At 37.1% G+C, this 12,987-nt stretch overlaps 1 protein-coding gene across 3 annotated transcripts in view; it reads right to left on the bottom strand.

Moving 5' to 3' along the window:
- C16H18orf54 (chromosome 16 C18orf54 homolog) overlaps nt 1-8,468 on the bottom strand; it is a 46,772-nt gene extending 38,304 nt beyond the window's left edge. For 2 of the 3 annotated variants that reach the window (XM_045527595.1, XM_045527597.1), the window contains exons 1-5: nt 6,267-6,575; nt 5,191-5,519; nt 3,376-4,164; nt 2,909-3,059; nt 46-145 (exon numbers count right to left, since the gene is read on the bottom strand). In XM_045527595.1, the coding sequence (XP_045383551.1) occupies nt 46-145; nt 2,909-3,059; nt 3,376-4,164; nt 5,191-5,494 (1,344 nt within the window). In that variant the 5' untranslated portion in view covers nt 5,495-5,519; nt 6,267-6,575. Of the gene's footprint in view, nt 1-45; nt 146-2,908; nt 3,060-3,375; nt 4,165-5,190; nt 5,520-6,266; nt 6,576-8,314 lie in introns of those variants that run through there. The other variant, XM_045527596.1, reaches the window with a different exon arrangement.
- Nucleotides 8,469-12,987: the final 4,519 nt, after the last annotated feature.

Below are 12,987 nucleotides of genomic sequence, written 5' to 3'. Positions count from 1 at the left end.
CTAAATCTTCTTTTAATAAATTAAAAAAGATTTAACTTCACTCACCTGATTATCATCATTTAAAAAGTCTTCAAGAACCCCTTTAGCACACTTTGCCCCTGAAGTTTGAGGACTATCATCAGAGTTAACAGGAACAGGAGATTTGCTGAAAAGTATTTAAAAGACACAAGATAGCAATTAAGTTCCCAATTTCTAAGAATTAGTAATATAAAATTTAAGGATTTTCATTTAAATACAAGTGGTCACCAAGAAATAACCATCATGGATATGATTCATACTGACGTTGCATGGTCATTCCCCCAGCTTCTCCCTAAACTGATACCAGAATCTAACCCCTCCATATCTCTCTGCTTCTCCTTTCAAGCTTTAAGAAAAAACTATAAAGGAACTGAAGATATTAGTTCTCAACTAAACAAATAAGCCCTGAACTATAGACTATGCTCCAAAAGCTCACTTGTTTGAAATAGGTAGTACATTTTTCCAGTTAAACACTGTTAGTGATAGGTACACCAAAAGTCCAGACTTCTTCCCTATACAATATGTATATGTAACAAAATTCAACTTGTATCCCCTAAATCTATTAAAAAAATTTGAATATATATTAACATTTTTAGTTATCCAATGATAATCAAAACTCCATAAACTCATAAGAGTTTCTACTGGAATGGCAGCTACATGTTCTCTCACTTGAAGGAAATAAAACAGACTTCCCCTCCAGAACTGGTACTAACACAGAAGACAGATTATATTGGGAAAAGGATTAATTTTGAAATCAACATTCCTGAGTACAATCCTAGTCCCACTCAACATATGACCTTAGATAATTTATATTTGAAATTGAGTTTCTATGTTTGCAGTCTGACTGGTCTCACAGGTGTATTGCATAAATTAACCGAATTCTCTATGTAGCTAGTACATTTAATAGACGCTCAATAAAGATTAACTTCTTTCCTGATGTTCAAGGAGTAGTAGAGGAAAGGACATCCCCAGCAAAAATAAGAATATTCCCAAAATCAAATTCTATTAGTCACAAAAATAAATTCATTCTATTTCTCTTTTATAAGGTGTATTTATAAAAAACTCATCTAAGAATCTTTTTATAAAATTTAAATGACACAATGCTAACATTTTTTCTTAGTAAGCAGCACTTCTTTATTGACATATTTGATTTCTAATTTACCACAAGCTTTTTCTCACTCCTAGGTAGTCTTTTTCCCCATTGTTTACCAACATAATTCATGCCACCACCCAGCTGTTATCAAAAAGCATTTACCACATTATTGAAGATGGGTGCTGGATACATAGGGGTTCATTATACCATTCTACTTTTGTCATTTGTTTGAAATTTTCCACAATAAAAAGTTTTTTAAAAAAAGCAACTAGTTGGTTGTGGTTTTATTCTACCATTTAGAATACTACCTCAAGTACTTCCTATTCAATTTTGGTTTTGATGACAGGTTGATAATAATTTATCAACCTCGAACTGATATCTATTCCTTCTCAGGAATCCATCATTAGTTTTATCTACAAACACACCCGTCACAGTATGAATTCAATCTTCCAGAAACTACGCAAAGTACTGGACCAAACCATTGATAATATTAATTACACAAGCCAGAAGGTATATTATCAAATTATAAAATACATTAAGTGCATTCAGAATTTTACTTTTAATTTAAACATCTCTGATATTACTTGCTGCCTCATTTTGGTTCTAATTGTAAGCAAAGTATTACATCCATGATACTTTATTAATATACAGACCAACTGATAACAAAATAATTAGGAAATAAGAAGGGTAAGAGAAGTCAAGCATTAAGTGAGCTAGTTATAAACCCAAGTTAACAACAACAAAAAAGATATTGTTAAGAAATGAAGCGAAATAAAATATTCTGGATAATCATCAGCACTACTATTAACACAATTTACAAGACAACTCATCCTAAGCCAGAAACTTCCTACATACTTAATATTCATTTTCTAGTCAATTAAACCCTCACAACAACCCTTAAGTAGATATTATTTTCCATCTTTAAAGTTTGGAGAAGTAATTTGTGCAAGATTGCACAGCAAAAAAAGTGGCAGAAATCGGATGCTAAATTCATTTAAAAAAAGAGACATTCAACTCAGAAGTAATCAAAAAAGAATCCAGGAATTAACAGACTGACTATAACAGAATGAAAGCTTAAATAACTAAAGATAATGAATTACTAGAACCTAAGGCACGATATGGGGTTACCAAGAATGCATTTTGATAAGTCCAAATGTAATAATATCACTAACAATAAAAAATTTCCTACACAAATTCTGAATTATAACTCCATACTCACATTCTCAGGTGTCTAGGTAAATACTTTTTAAATTATTCTTAAAAACTATGTCACAGAAAGGTTAAGCACACAAATGAAAATAATCTTAGGAACTACAAAAATTTATTCAATAGACCATACACAAATACACCACCAATCAAGTAAGATAATGACTAAGAGAGAAAGTAAAATGAAAATGAAAAGAAACTTAAAACTCTACTATATAAATGGAGAGAACACAAAGGAGGAGGGGAAAAGCTTAAAATAAAAAGAAAATAACAAGAATTTCTTAACATTCCATCGGCAAAATAATTGTTTTTGGTTCTAATCCTTCACATTAATACATACACCAATATTTTATAATGAAACAAAATGAACATGTAACAAAGACAGAAGTTCTATAACATACCTAAGGTTATGAAACATTACACCATCTTGTGGTAACAAATGAAAAATGCAATTTAAAGCAAGTAACACTGAAAGCTATGTTCTACAGAATTACAATGTTATTATTCACTACCCTATTTTTTTAAATCAGATGTTCACATGACATTTTTCATTTGGAAAACTAAATAGTTTTTCCATTGTCATTTACTTACAAAGTAACAGGAATATTTTCCCATGATCTTTCTGCTTCAAGTTTATCTAATGAGCAAGGGCTGTCATCCTTTTTCATAGACCTTGGTGTTTCTTCAGGGCACTGCTCTAGATTTCTCTTGGCCTTCAGGATAAGCAACTGAATTTTGTCACCTAATTTTTAAAGATTATATTAATTCTTTAAGGAAAACATAAATGCAAAGCACAGCAAAATCTCACAAAGTCAATAAGATTTCAGATAATTTGGAATATATACACATCTTTGACAGCAAATTATGTATAAATGTGACATTTCAAGAAAAGAAAAAGACATTTTCTGGTTACAAAATACTACATAAATGAGGATCAAAAGCATTCTGAAGAGATGTACATCAAAATAAAACACAAAAGCTCCTAGATATTTGGTCAACTTTATAGCACTCCCTTTGGTTAAAAAAAACAAAACTATAAACTAAAAACAAAGTATTACCACTGAATGGCTTTGTGGATTGTCCTGGGAGAAGTGGATTTTCATAGTGACATTGACTACGATCAAAATCACATTTGTATTCATTAACTAATTCTTTATCATCACTCATGGAATTTGGAAAGTCTGAAGGTTCAAAAGAATATTCAAAACAATCTGATTTATTCACGTGCCGAGAAGTTCTTTGTGCCTGATAACTATGTCTAGGGGAACACTGATCTTCTTTAAATATTTTAGGAACACTTTGACTATTTGCATCAGGTAGCAAGTCTTGATTGTGGAGCCAGACTGGGTATTTGAAATCAGGTATACTAGTTATCCCCGAAACGTTAAGGTCAGATTTCTGGCTAGTGAGCCATCTTGGATAATTCTTTCCACGATGGTGTTCTGAACTGTCCTTGAAAGATGATTTCTTGGGAAAAGATAAAGATGACTCAGAAACACATTTATTAGTCCTATTCATATGTTTTGGGTTTTTTAGCCTACCACATTGCTTTCCATTTATATTTGTGCATACAGCAGGAGTAACTAAGTTATCCTTGTCCATGGGAGTGGAAGGTTCTTGAAAATTTGAATTCTTTTCAATGTTCAATGAACCCAGTCTTCCAATGCATCCCTTTTTTTTCTTGCTCGTTCGGTTGCTTGGTCCAACATAAGTGAAAGAAAATGATCCATCTGCTGGAAGTTTTAATAGATCATCAGTTGTTAGGCTAATGGAGTCTATGTCATTAATAGTCTGTCTTCTATAGAATAAGGAGTTTGAGTGCTTTTTGTGATCAGGATTTTCAAAAGCTGAAAAACAAAGCATCGGTCTATTTACCTTCCTTTACCACATATACTTTATAACATCCAACAGTAAAGGGAAATAAGAATTAAACAATCATTTTTACTGCTTTCCCCTTGTCCTCACAAAAGCTTTGATTAAAAATATAGAAAGTTTAGGTGGATAAAATAGGATGTGCTTTCTCACATTTCTTCAATCTATTTTACTTAATTTCTACATGTTTCTCTCCAACCTCCTGAATTTTTCAATGTTCTCTAGTTTACTGTTTCTTCAATTTTTTTTCATATAAACATACGTGATACACTAATATATAATCACAGTAACAATAGTCACTCAATACTGGCTGCAGCATGGAAATAAATAAGCTATTAAACTATGTGGAAAAATAATTTGCTTTCTCACGGTTACACACAGAGAATAACCGTTCTAATTCTCCTCTTCTGGAATATATTGCCCACATCCCCTTAAGAGTTGAATACAAACTTTTTCCATTCTAAGCCCATTCTGTAAGTGCTCAGTAAAATACTAACTGGCTTATCAACAAATGCATTTTCCAGATTTGTCTTCAAGGAAGTCTTACTAAGGACAAACTCTTAACATCCTGTGAATATTATTGCTCCACAGAATACAGATCAGGAAGACCAATATAATCCTATCCCACCAACTGGAATTGAGCAAGTATAAACTCAAAAAAGTTGAGATCTCCTTAAAGTCATTAAGCTAGTTAATGAAAGCTAGAACTACCATGCCAATGTTCTTTCCATTATGTTACAGTAAAATGGCTTAAGGGTTAAGATAAGCCACCTATTATTATTAATTACATTCATCAGCTTCCCCTCAAAAGTTAAAAGAGCATCCTAGCTGAAAATTCCTGGGAACTAGAGAATGATACAATCATTTTACAAAAATATCCAGATCTCAGTATTATAAAAGTTACTTTTACTCCAAAATAACAAAAAATGTCAAGCTTTGCAAGGCTATAGCACATCTCTCAAATGCTTCAAAACATTTTAAAATAAAGACTAAAAGCATACCATTGTTTGGTTTGTAAATATCGTTGGAGAAATGTGGCATATCAGTAGAGTTCTCATCAATGTTAATTTTTCCAGTGCTTGCACCAGGATATATTCGGCTTAGATCAAAATCATCAATGTAGGCCTGTAGAGCCTGGGAAGCAGATCTATACAGTTTATTCTTAAAGTGAAAAGAGCCATCAGAGTTAGAGGAATTACTACCATTCAGGCTGCAGCTTGCTAGCAAAGAAGATACTGAAGATTCCCGAGAACAAACTCTGTGTTTTGTGTTTGATTTTGCCATGGGTTCCTCAAAGTGGGTCATTTCTATTCATTTCCCTTAAAAACAACTGTAATACAAAAAAAAAAAAAAAAAGATGAAAGTGCCAATTAAACAGAATAGTGATCATAGGCATAAAAAATCACTACATATGTAAACTTTTAATAATTTTCTTTAAAGAATAAAATCCATTATCTATAATAGACACTCCTTTTTAGGCATTGTAGATTGTCTATTATCTTTATTACTATGAATTCTTTCATCAGTGATTTAGAAAACATTTATTAAGCCCTTAATATGTACCTGGAAATATGTATACAAAAATTATCTGAGAACATACATGGAAAATACCAAGGAAAGAGTACTCACTTTTTCAGTCCTAAAAACTACTTGTGAATAGTCTTTTTTCATATGATAATACATTCTATGACATCACAATATCTAACATTCCCCATTACATAATATTTTTCAAATCATAAGCCTACCAACATGCACTACAGATAGTAGGTGCTCAATAAATTTTTTAAAGCCATCAAATAAAGTATTCCAGACAGGAAGGAACAATGGAGAATATCCACTTTTGATGTTGTAAATGTCATTATTTAACTTTAGCCAAACCTTTCCCCTCAAAAAGACTGCAGAGAACAAAATAATTTATAATATTTATCTGTAAAGAAATAAACTACAAATCTTATGATAGAATGAGCTAGCAATATGATCTTTTCCTAAAATAAAATTTTTAATCATTTCCTGACCTTCATTTTCTGTACTGCCCTCACACTAGTTTCAATTCTTATGTTAAACAGATTCAGCTCACCTCTTTTAAAAGTTTAAATAATCTGGAAATCGACTTAATGTAGTCATCTTACTGTTTTCCCATTATTAAAACTGAGAGAATTCTTGTCTACTTTAGTACAGCAATAATAGTATCTATATTTGAAAACCTAAAAAAATAACAATGAACAGGAACTAAGTACATGATATGACATTCTTTTAAAATTAGATCAGTGGATTTTTTGTACTACAAACAAAAGATTAGAGTCTAGGACTTACATGACATGATGTAAAATTTTTTTCCTTTTTTTTTTTTGGTAAGACAGCATCTCACTGGGTCATTCAGGCTGGAGTGCAGTAGAGTGATCATAGCTCACTTCGGTCTCAAACTCCTAGGCTCAAGGGATCCTCCCACCTCAGCCTCTTCAGTAGCTGGGACTACAAATGTGTTCCACCATACCCCGTGGCTAATTTTTCTTTTTTTAAGAGACCAGCCTCTTACTATGTTGCACAGTCTGGTCTCAAACTCCTGGCCTCAAGGGATCCTCCCGCCCCAGCCTCCACAGCATCAGCCTTATACTGTAAATTTATAGTTTAATTTTGGGCTATTCATATAATTTCAGAAATATTTTAGTTATAACAACTTTCAATGTAACTGTCAAATTTTACTTTACAATATTGAAAGTTTTCTAACTAGAGACAAAGCAAAATTTCATCCTGTCACAGACTTAGAGCATGCAATATAGCCTTTTAAAAGAGATTTGACAATGGTAGTGAAAGCAGTAGCAGAATACAAAATAATGATTAACTAGCCTCTTCGATTTCCCTGAATGCTGTGATATTGGCATATCTCTAAAAAATGGCGAAACTAAGTTAGCTTTATCTGGTTTTTATCCCTTTTATCTAAAGATTCACTCAAGTAAATTTGCTTGGATAACTTGACGGAATGTTTGCTCCCTTATTTGAACGCAGCACAGGTTACCGATTTTATTTTACAAAACCTTAAACACAAAAACAAAACCTTCAAAGGGAAAGCTGTTGGATTATCATTCTCCGTAAGTGGGTGATAACATTTATTAATTATTTTAATTCACAAGACTGACCAAAAAAATCCCCACAATTTAACATCATGGGAAGTTTCCAAACGTATGCAAAACTAGTTTAATAAACTCCTATGCACCCACCAACCATCCTGCTTCCTGCAATTACCAACATACCCCAATTTCTCATCCATACCTCCACCCTCTTCTCCCCACTTCAGCCATAGGATTATTTTGAATCACATTACTTAAGCAAATCCCATATATCTCACCATTTCCTCCATAAACTCTTCAGTTCCAATCTTCAAAAGAAAATTCATCATGCCAAAGAATAGAACGTTAAACTTCTTGACAAGAAATTTCAACTACCTTTGATTTAAAGACAGAATGTTGCGTGTTAAGTACCCAATGGAAATATCGCACAGGAAGTTAAGAACCACCCTTGGAAGTCACAGCTCTGTGACCGCGATTAATAAATCATGAATCCGAACGTTCGGTTTATTCTGCAGCAGAAAAAGGAGAATCCCCCGGGACCTCGAAAGCGAAGACTGCCGGCGCCTGTCAATCACGCGTCCGTCTCTCCCCCGCCCCGGGAGTGCTGGGTTCAAACTTTTCTGCCCCTTTTGAGGCAACATCCTTCCTTCGGGGTTCCACTGCCCGCGTCCGTCACAGACACTGACACAGACAGTCTTCGAAGAGTTGCTTTTCACTCTGAAACCGTTTATTCAGCAGCCGGAGCGGGCGCCGCAGCGGGCGGACAGGGCTTTCCGAGGCGCCCGCCCCCGGAGCGCGACCCTCTTCCCGTCGCCGCCTCAAGTCCCCAGAGGCCCACGTCAGGTCGCGCCGACCCGGGGGCAGTGCCCCTAAAGTGTTCTTTCCACAGAGACTCCACACGCGCCCTCCCTCGGCAGACCTCCTCCTCTTCCCTCCTCGCCACCCTTCTTTTATTTAGCCTTTTTCTCGGGCTGTCAAGGAATGGGGCGTCCCTCGAAAATACGCCCTTCCTATCCGGCCTAACACACCAAAGCCCAAAAAGAGATTAAAAACGCACACTTCCACGATTCCCGGCCGAAAGCCAAGGCCTGTTACCGGACTGGAAAGGCGACAGAGCATCCCTAAACCGGACACCGCCCCGCCTCAGGCTCCACTGGCTCGCAGCCGCCTCCGCCGTCACCGCGCCGCACCGCACCCGCGCTCGCTTTCAAACCGACCCAACATGGCGCCGGCCCGCCGTGCGCATGCGCGGCGCTCGGGGGCGTGGGGGTGAGCGGAGACCCGGTAAAAGGCAGGGGCGAGAGGGCGCTGCGGGGCGTTGGGCCGCGACCCCTGCTGGGAGGTGTGATTTCTCCTCCTCTTTCTGGGGCTGGGAGGGGGTGTTTCAGCACCTCATCTACGTCACCGCTACCCTACGCCCTCGCCGCCTCCGTCACTGCCATTCTCTACCAATCTACCCGCCAGCCGGGGTATTTTCCCTTTGGCCGGTCCCCCGGGGCTGTGGGAGGGGACCGGGCGGGGAAAGAGACTTGGGGGCGCTGGCCGTTGTCTCTTCTGTCGCCGAGAGCCAGCCCCACAGCACCGGTCCTTCCGAGTGGGCTCAGCCTCCCGCTTTCAGAGCATCTCCTCCCAAGACGAGACATCCTCTCCGCCAGGGGGCAGCTCCCCCCACCACTTCCTTCCCTCCCTCCTGAGTGCCTTCCCCATCCCACCCCGAGCCCGGCCCTGCTGGGATTCCAGCTAGCCCCTCGCACACTAAGCAGAAGCGTGATTGAAGAACGGGGTTTGGCCGGGGATGGGATTTAATAAACTCCTTGGGGACCTTAATTCCCAGGGAAGAATGGCAGTGACCCAGCACGGATTGGGGACCCAGTCAGGCAGCCCAGAAAGAGGGAGATTATACAGACAGATGTAAAGACCCACTAACAACATGTGTGAACCTGTCTACAAGGCTGGGACAGGATACGAGGTGCGAAGAATTCAGTTTCAGCCAAGTGGTGTATCAAAATAAGATGCCATCTCAATATTGGTTTATGTTTACTTTCCACTGACCTGATGGGTGAAGATATTCTTGACCATTACTCCATCTGAATATGTTCCAGCTCATCTGATGTTACATCACCAGGTAATACTACTGTACTCTTGCCGTGTGCTCTTTCTTCTTTTCACCCTCTCCAGCTTACTAAACTTGACCTTCCCTTTTCTCTTGCAAATGAAAAAGTCCAGAAGCTATAAAATTGAGTTTAGTGGTTCAAACACATGTCTATTGTGTATCAGTGATTTGAAAATAAGACACAGTCCCTGCACGAGTTTACAGCTAATAGTATGTTCCAGTAATCAGCAAAATTTCTAGATCAGTCAATATTGAGTAGGTTGCTGATAGGAAATCACGAACTGTGTTTTATATGCTAGAGCAAGCCAAGGTCAGGGACGAGCCCAGGATTGTTAATGGCATGAGCTTCAAAGTTAGATTTTTTAATCCACATTCCACCTAAATATCTTTTTAACTTAGCCATCTTTAAAATAATTTCATAAAGATTCTTTCCATAGACAGTATCTTTTAAAGTTTCTCGTACTACCTTTTTCTCCCATCTTGGGGCATGTATAATAAATGTTTCCTAATTGAGACATAAAGTGTAAATAAAGGACACTGAGAAGATAGAAAGGAAATTATCAAATTCAGTTATTCAAATTATCAGATTACCTAATTCCTGGATCAAAATAATTCCACTTATGATTTGTTTCTTCACAGGTTAAGAGATATGGAGATTTCCACGAGGACTTGGAGAGGAGTCCCAATAGTTATTAAAATTCCGAACTACATCTGTTAGGAAAGGTAAAGAAATGAGGACTCTACTAGGAAAGAGAAGGTTATAATGGTTTACTAGAGTTTTTCAAATATAGAAGCTAGAAACTAGCTTGTTATACCTTGCTGGGAGAATAACACAAGAGAAACTAGATTTATGATCCAACCTAAAGAGTTTTAGGTGAGAGCTACGGAAGAAATGTTCTGATAATTAAACTTTAAGAAGGTTTATTGGGGTGCTTAAGGAGACAGGTCTTTGGAGAGTTTAAATGATGGACTTAAATGTGTCTGTTTTAAGAAAAGAAGCTGACCTTTTTGATCACCTAGAAGAGGACCCCACATTGTTTCAAACACTTTTATATATAGTAACTTAATTAATCCTTATAACAACTCCATGAGATAGGTGTTATTATCCCCATTCTATCGATGTGGTGATTGAAGTTCAAAGTTTAAGCAATTTACCCAAAATAATATGGCTAGTGGTGAGTGGCAAAGTCAGGATTTGAATCTAGCTCTGTGTTTTCACCTTCTTTCCACCATACCTGCCAGCTTTCCCTAACTGAAAACTGGATGATGGACCAAAGGACAAATGAGACACAGCTTCCTGAACTCATTCACAGCAAAAAGAGTATCTTACTCAACTGTCTTTGCTATACCTACCACAGTACCTGTCTTAGTCTCTTCAGGCTGCTATAACCAAGTACCATTGACTGGATGGCTTATAAACAGTAGAAATTTATTTTTCACAGTTCTGGAGGCTGGAAGTCCCAGCTGAAGGTGCCACCATGGTTGGGTTCTAGTAAGGGCCCTAGTCCAGTTGCAGACTGTCAACTTCTGGCGGTGTCCTCACATAGCAGAAGAGACAAATGAGCTTTCGGGGGTCTCTTTTATAAGGGCACTAATCCCATTGAAGAAGGCTTAGTCCTCATGATCTAATCGCCTTCTAAATGCCCCACTTAATATCAGTACCTTGGGAGTTAGGGTTTTACCATATGAATTTTGGGGGAACCTAAACATTCAGTCCACTTCAGTACCTAACTTTGAGTAGGGCTTCAGTAAATGTGTTTAAATCAAATTAATTTAAACTTGATCCTGTCTGAGGAGGTGACATTTAAACAAAGACACCAGTGAAGCAGAGTCAGCCATGTGAACCCACTGGGGAAGAATATTCCAAGCAGAGGGAATGGCACATACAAAGACCCTGAGGTAGGAAGTTGCTTGGTTGTATTTGAGGAACCTCCAGGATATCAATATTATTGCAGCTAAATGGACAAGAAGAAGACTAGTAGAAGGTGTGTTGGAAGGGAAGCCAGGGGTCAGATTGTGTAGTGCCACTGCCACTCACTTTAAAAAGAATGCATGATCAATACATTGTGATGCTTTGTAAGAGAAAGGAAGCATGATTAAGCTGTTAGAAATAGTCATGATTTATTGAATGACTATTGTGTGCCAGGCACTAGACATTTAAGTACATTATCTTATTTAATCCTCACACTAATTCTACAAGGTAGATATCATCCCAATTTTACACTTTGAGGAAAATGGAAAAACACAAATACTAAGTAACATGCTTCACACAATTAATAAGTGCCAAAGACAGTATTTGACCCAGATTTTTATTCCAAAGTCTACCTTTTTCCACTATACGATTTAGGTTATTAAGTATGAAATGTCCAATTTCCTTAACTACTAAGTTTGACAGTTGATATCTCTGACCTTTCACTTTGACACTTCTTGTTTTATGTTTATTGTGAAGGTACATCCTCAGTCTTTCAAACACACATTTTGGCTTGTGATTATCTTTCAAATTTTTTTAGAGCAATTTTTGTGAAACCATGGATAAGTCAAAAATTCATATTATTTTCTAATATGAATTCCATGGTGGAACCAATGCAGCACAGACAGCTCAAAATATCAATGAAGTGTTTGGAAAGGATGTGGCTAATGAAAGCACAGTACATCGATGGTTTGAGAAGTTCTGTTCTGGTGATTTTAATCTTGAAAATGAGCCATGTGGAGAACCTGAGACCAAGGTGGGTAATGATGAGCTGAATGCTGTAGTGGAAGCAGATCTCTCTCAACCTATGCATGAATTATAATAGTAGCAAGGTTTGACATTACTATTCCAATAATATTGGACCATTTGAAACAAATTGACAAGGTAAAGCTGGATGGATGGGTTCCGCATGAATTAATACATTGACTGCCACAGAAAAAAATCAGAAACATTTCCTTGGAGCCACAGTGTTTTATTATGAAAAATAGAATAAAAACTTCAAGTGTACCTTAAAAGTAAACATAAATAGAAAAACAAAATTTATTGACTTCTATTCATTTAATCCACATTTTTAGAATTAAATTGTCAATACTAACTGTAAAAATAAGAACATCAACAAGTAAGATTTTATATGTTTCCCATGGCTCCAGGGTCAAAACAAGAGTGAGTTAAATACAACTTTCATGGCAGTTAATGTTAAAAGAGCATCAGAAGAGAAATTGTCTCAAAGCTTGCCTTTCTTTGCTGTCATGACCAAAAAACAATTTCTATACCATATTGTTACATGTGATGAAAAATGGATTCTTTTTGACAATCACAAGCTTTTGGCACAATGGTTGGATAAAGATGAAGTGCCAAAACACAGTCCAAAACCGAATTTCATCCAAAAAAACTACTGGTATCTATGGTGATCCAATGCTGGTATTATCCACTACAACTTCATGAAACCTTGTCAATGGATTACAGCGGATGTCTACTGCAACCAATTGGATGAAATGATGAGGATGCTTGCGATTAAGCAGTCAAGATTTGTCACTAGAGACAGGCGAATCCTCTTGCAAGACAAATGCCAGACCACATGTTGCACAAACAATGCTCAAACTACAGATGCTAGACTTGGAAACTCTCTGTCATCCACCGTATTCAT

The sequence above is a fragment of the Lemur catta genome, chromosome 16, assembly GCF_020740605.2.
Source record: "Lemur catta isolate mLemCat1 chromosome 16, mLemCat1.pri, whole genome shotgun sequence".
In the NCBI taxonomy this organism is placed as follows: domain Eukaryota; kingdom Metazoa; phylum Chordata; class Mammalia; order Primates; family Lemuridae; genus Lemur; species Lemur catta.
The sequence above is the reverse complement of the archived record's forward strand: the minus strand, read 5'-3'. Positions and strand labels throughout refer to the sequence as shown.